At 44.5% G+C, this 6,243-nt stretch overlaps 2 protein-coding genes across 2 annotated transcripts; both read right to left on the bottom strand.

Annotated features, from left to right (window-relative positions):
• Positions 1–905: 905 nt before the first annotated feature.
• Positions 906–1,304, bottom strand: LOC308337444 (histone H2B type F-M-like; the record flags this gene model as incomplete). Its single annotated transcript, XM_080795556.1, has 1 exon — positions 906–1,304. The coding sequence occupies one exon, from the start codon at positions 1,302–1,304 to the stop codon at positions 906–908; it is 399 nt and encodes a 132-aa protein (XP_080651682.1).
• A 3,444-nt stretch (positions 1,305–4,748) lies between these two features.
• LOC308337445 (histone H2B, sperm-like) lies at positions 4,749–5,282 on the bottom strand (the record flags this gene model as incomplete). Its single annotated transcript, XM_080795557.1, has 1 exon — positions 4,749–5,282. One exon carries the CDS (start codon positions 5,280–5,282, stop codon positions 4,749–4,751), a length of 534 nt encoding a protein of 177 aa, XP_080651683.1.
• Between the last annotated feature and the right edge of the window lie 961 nt (positions 5,283–6,243).

Consider the following 6,243-nt stretch of genomic DNA (forward strand, 5'->3'; position numbering starts at 1 on the left):
AAGACATCCAGAAGGCTAACAAACATATGAAAAGATGCTCAACATCACTCACCATCAGGGAAATACAAATCAAAACCACCATGAGATACCCCCTCACCTCTGTTAGAATGGCTAAAATTAACAAGACAGGAAACAACAGATGTTGACAAGGATGTGGAGAAGGGGGAACCCTCTGGCACTGTTGGTGGGAAAGCAATCTGGTGCTGCCACTCTGGAAAACAGTATGGAGTTTCCTCAAAAAGTTAAAAATAGAGCTACCTTATGATCCAGCAGTTGCATACTAGGTATTTACCCACAGGACACAAAAATACAGATTCAAAGGGGTACATGCACCCCAATGTTTATAGCAGCATTATAAACAATAGCCAAACTATGAGGAGAACCATGATGTCCGTTGACTGATGAATGGGTAGAGTTTGTGTGTGTATACACAGATAAAACACACACACAGACACACACACATACTGGATAATTACTAATGAAAAAATGAAATCTTGCCATTTGCAATGACATCGATGGAGCTAGAGTGTATAATCCTAAGTGAAATTGGTCAGTCAGAGAAAGACAAATAGCATATGATCACACTCATATGTGAAATTAAAGAGAAAAAACAAGTTATGAATATATGGAAAGAGGGAAAATGAGAAAAAGAGAGAGGGAAACAAACCATAAGAGACTCCTAAGAATACAGAACAAACTGAGGTTCAATGGAGGAAGGTGGGTGAGGGATGGGCTGGATGGGTGATGGGTAAATGAGAAAAGTGTTTTACGGTTGGGCAGATGGGCACAGGTACAAACACTAGAGTAGGTGGGACTCTTGAGAGTTACAGGTCTTTTTGTGCCAAGTGTGGTGGCTCTGAAAAGAGCCTTTGGTTTGCAAGGTGGTGAGGCGGTCCGGAGGCAGCTCATTGGCGGGAGGTGTACCTGAGGATGGCCTTGCTGGCCTCAGACAAGGCGAACTTGCCAATCTCCCTGGGCAGCAGCAGGCACGCAGTTGTCTGGATCTCCCTGGAAGTGATGGTGGTGCGCTTGGTGGAGCAGGCCAGGCGAGACGCCTCGTCGTCGATGTGCTCGAAGATGTCCTTGATGAAAGAATCCAAGACACTCACAGCCCTTTGTGAGAGGCTCAGGCCCTCGTGAACCTGCTTCAGAACGCTGGGGAAGTAGGTGGCGAAACTGTTGTGGGAGCGGCGGTGGCCACGGCCCCTTGGCTGCTCCTGCTTCGGTCTCTTCGTGTCCGCTGCGGTGGGCTCCTCGGTGCCCAGGCTTTCTTCAGAAGAGGTCTCACAGCCAGGTTCCGCCATGTGGATCTCACCTTCCCAGCAGCTCAAACGGAAGGACACTGGCTGTGGGTGAGGCATGCCAGCCCTTTTATGGTCGTTGCATTTCCTGATGACACGTGCAACCCCTGTCTGATTGGACAGAATGCAAAGCCATGAAGCGGGTGACTTAGCTAGGTCTTGTCAGATCTGATTTCAAGCCTTCGAGCTTGATATCACTTCAGTCAGAGTGAGAATCAGACATCCTCTGATTTTCTTTGACAGCCTCCAGAAAAACTTTTAAACATTCCATGTGATGGTGTGGTTTACCTCCGAATGTGGGGTCAGGATCTTGGAGTTTTGCAATCCAGCACAACTTTGACCTCTGTGCTGAGCTTGGAGCCTGCTTGGAAATCTCGCCCTCTCCCTCTGCCCTTCCCCATCCTCTCCTACCCTCCCTTTCTCTCCCTCTCTAAAAAAAAGTTTCATGTTGGAAATCTGGAGTAAACTATACCTTCACATGGACTGTTTGAAACAAATGGGAGTACATCAAACCAAAAAGCTTCTGCACAGCAAAGGAAATCGTCAACAAAATGAAATAGCAAACTACCAAAACAGAGAAAATATTTGCAAATCATGAGTCTGATAAAATGTTAATATCCAAAATATAGAGTGAATTTGAAAAACTCAAAAGCAGAAAAAAGAAAAATTAAACAACTTGATTAAAACCTAGGCAAATGATCTGAATAGCCATTTTTCCACAGAAGACCTACAGAAGCCCAACATGTACATGAAAAGGTCTTCCACATCACTAATCAGGGAAAGACAAATCAAAACTACAAGGAAGTAAAACTTCAAACCTGTTAGAATGGCTATAATAAAAAAAGACAAGGAATAACAAATGCTTGTGAGGATGGAGAGAAAAAAGAAGTCTATTGAGTTGCCTGAGGGGGCTCAGTCCTTAAGCCTCTGCCTTCAACTGAGGTCACAATGCCAGGATCCTGGGATCCAGTCCTGAGTGGGACTCCCTGTGCAGCGGGGAGCCTACTTCTCCCTCTGCCTGTTTCTTCCCCTACTTTTGCACTCTCTGTCAAATAAATGAATAAAATCTTTTAAAAAACTTAAACAATTAAAAAAAAAAGGAAGTCTCATGCCCTGTTGGTAACGGAATGTATGGAATGTAATTTGGTACAACCACTTTGGAAAAGAGCATGGAGGTTCCTCAAGAAATTGGAAGTACCACCTGATGCAACAATTCCACTTTGGGGTATTTATCTGCAGAAAGTGGGTACGATGAATGGGCACTACCATGTTCTTTGCAGCATTATTTACTATAGCCAAGAAATGGAAACATCCTAAGTATCCATTTCTGTCGGCAGGATATGGCCTGGCTTTACATGCTTTGAAGCCAGACCGACCTGGGTGCAAATCCCAGCTTTATTACTTACCAGTTGTGTGCCATCAGGGAAGTTCCCTGAGCCTGTGTTTCCTCGTCTGTAAAAAGGGAATGATAGCAGTACCCACCTCATAGGGTTGTTGTGAACATTAAATGAGATGACGGAAGTAAAATGCTTAGCACAAGAGACATAATGAGCACTCAGTAAATGAACTTGCAGCTTTCAGATCACTTCTGATTGGGGAAGGTAGGCCTAAACGACATCAGCAAACCACACGATACGTATCTCCAGGCTACAGACTTTTTTGAAGTGCCTCCAGTGAAGGGGTTCCCGTCCACAAATTTAAGGAAATTTTAATATTGAAAGACAAATCTATAAGTTACTTAAATAAACCAAGAGAAAATAGTGTTCTCAATGGCTGCTGGAGCTATGGAAAGGGCATGTTTGATATCTAATAAGTTCCCTGAAATGGCTTAGAAAACCAAAATTGTTATTCTGAGCACATGGATCTCAAACAAAATCTTAATACCATCTTTGCTGATGAAACGCTACTATCATTCTTATTAGAGCCAGAAAGTGGCCAGAAAGCTTCTTATCAACATGACGGTCGAAAAGTATTTGTGAATATTTGGAAATTAAATTTTAAAAAGATTTAAACACTACGAAAAGAGCCTATATAGGTTTAGTTGATCTGATTGCACTGCAAAAGAGTAAATATCTAGAACAGCTTTGTCTTGGAAAACATTACACTCTTAAAAATAAACAGGAACCGCCCCCCCCCAAAATAAATAAAATAAACAGGAACCTTAGCGGGCTCTAAGCAAATGCAACCTGAAGTCAAGCATGGCTTTTTTTTTTTTATTTTTAAACTCACAGACACATTTGCAGTGTCTATTCCAGACATACAGTAGATACCAAGAATTTCATTGAGTGAATGAATGAGCCATATTTTCAATCTTTAGGTAGTAAGAATGGTGGGGGTGGGGGGGACGAGATTAGGAAGATGACTAATTTAAATGAGAGGTGGTAAGAAGTAACCTAATAGAGTTTTCTTAAGCACCAGGAAAATTAATTCAATTGTATGGCTTTCCTCCCCATTTTCTTATGGGCCTTGGTGGAGAGAGCGGATCTCTGCTTTCAAGCGCCGATCTTGCACTTAACAAGGTTTGTGACTCTGTGCCCTCCGGACCTGAGTTTCTTCTGTGATAAACTAGGTATAATAGCATTGTTGTAAACGCCAGATAAAATAGTACCTGTAAAAGTCCTCTGTAAACTAAAAAATACTGTATAGGGCTAGGGTGATATTATCACAAATATGACAGTGCTGCTTTCTCTGCTATTGCAATAAAAGACCTGATAAAGAAAACAAAACAAAACAAAACAAACAAACAAAAAATAAACAAAGGGGAACTGCCAAAGCTCTTATGTCAGTAATATCTGCCAATAGTTACTGCACAAAACATTAAGACAGAAGTTTTCATAAATTTATTGCAGAATCCACTTAAAAACTGTAGTAAGAACCCACAATATCGTGTTAACAGCCTAACTTTCAAATGCGTATGAAAAATATTTTTCTCTATAAAGGCATAGAGGAGATTGACCTTGCCTCAGATATTTAAAAATCTCTTTACTAACCCACCTAAGAGAGGTCAGATGGATTCTTATATCAGCTTCTGCACTTTATCTGTTGCCATATCACCCATAAGGAAACTCTGGAAAATTCCCCACATGCTCATGAGAGAATGAGAAAGAAAAGGGTAACATCACACTATAACAAAACTAACCCCCCACTGAGGCTGACCTGCAGAAATAACTAACAGAAATGAGTGTTTGGGAAAGCCAAGACATGCCGCATGGTTAAGGAGAGCCCACAGCTGTCCAAGGAATAAAGTGCACTCCAATACAGAGTAAAGTAGTGCTGATCCTGTTTTGTTCAAAGTAAAAATGCTGTAAATATCCACAGAATGCCGCAGCAAGAACAAAAACTATAGAGTTTGTCCCACTTTTTAAAGCTACAGGTCTTTCCCGCCAAGTAAGGTGGCTCTGAAAAGAGCCTTTGGTTTACGAGGTGGTCAGGTGGTCCGGAGGCAGCTCATTGGCGGAAGGTGTACCTGAGGATGGCTTTGGTGGCCTCGGACACGGCGTGCTTGCCAATCTCCCCGGGCAGCAGCAGGCGCACAGCTGTCTGGATCTCCCTGGAGGTGATGGTGGTGCGCTGGGTGGAGCGGGCCAGGCGAGAGGCCTCGTCGGCGATGCGCTCGAAGATGTCCTTGATGAACGAATCCAAGACGCTCACGGCCTTCTTCGAGAGGCTCAGGCCCTCCTGAACCTGCTTCAGAACCCTGGGGAAGTAGGTGGCGAAACTGTTGTAGGAGCGGCGGTGGCGGCGGCGGCGGCGGCATTGGCCCCTTGGCGAATTCTGCTCCGGGCCCTTCGGGTCAGCTTCTGTGGGCTCCTCCCCTGTGCCCAGGCTTTCCTCCCGTGAGGGCTCACAGCCAGGCTCCGCCATGTGGGGCTCGCCTTTCCCGCGCTTCACAAGGAAGGACGATGGCGGCTGTGGGGGGAGGAGGGGGGCGCTGGCCCGTTTAGAGTCGCGGCGCTTCCTGACGTCACGGGCAACCTCCATACCTGATTGGACCAAATGCAAGGCAGGAAAGCGGGGCTCTATGCCAGGCCGCGTCACCTGTGATTGCATACCCTTGAACGTGACATCACATCAGACAGTCAGAGAGGGAAATCCAGGGCCCTCTAAACTCCTTGGGACCTCGGTCAGAAAATCTTTCAAACAGTCCATTCCGTTGGGCGTTTTGTCTGCTCGTTTTCAACCTCAAAACAGTAACAGATCTTAGAAGAGTCATGTTTTTATTGGAATACTTTATATCCCACGTCATTACCTTATTTCACATAAGCAGTAAGTGGCATTGGGTCAGGATGTGCTAGAAACCAGGATGCTCTGGAGACCCAGAGTCAACGTGTCTACCTGCATTCTGGAAAACGTTCCCTGGGTACTTGAAAACACTGTGTATTCTGCTGCTTTCAGATGGAATATTCTGAACGTATCTGCTAAACCCATCTGGTCCAGTGGGTCATTCAAAGCCATTGGCTCCTTGTTGATTTTCTGTTTAGACCACCTGTCCATTGATGTAACTCAGGCCTTAAGGTCCCCTGCTACTATTGTGTTATTATCGATTAGTTCCTTTGTGCTTGGTATTCACTGTTTTTATGTATTTGGGTGCGTAAATATTTATAACTCTTATAGCTTCTTATTGGAGTATCCTCTTTATTATTATAGAGTGTCCTTCTTTGTCTCTCGTCACAGTCCTTTTTTTTTTTTTAATTGTGTTATGTTAGTCACCATCCAGCACACCATTGGATTTTGGTGTAGCGTTCCTGTTCCATTACTGCCATGTAACTCCCGGTGCTCATCACAACACGTGGCCTCCTTAATACCCATCACTGAGTACCCCCATCCCCATCCCCTCCTCCCCTCTAAAACCCTCAGATTGTTTCCCGGAGTCCACAGTCTCTCATGGTTCGTGGCCCCCTCTAAATCCCCCCACCTTCAGTTTTCCCTCCCTTCCTCTAAT

The sequence above is a fragment of the Martes martes genome (genome assembly GCF_963455335.1).
Source record: "Martes martes genome assembly, chromosome: X".
Taxonomy (NCBI): domain Eukaryota; kingdom Metazoa; phylum Chordata; class Mammalia; order Carnivora; family Mustelidae; genus Martes; species Martes martes.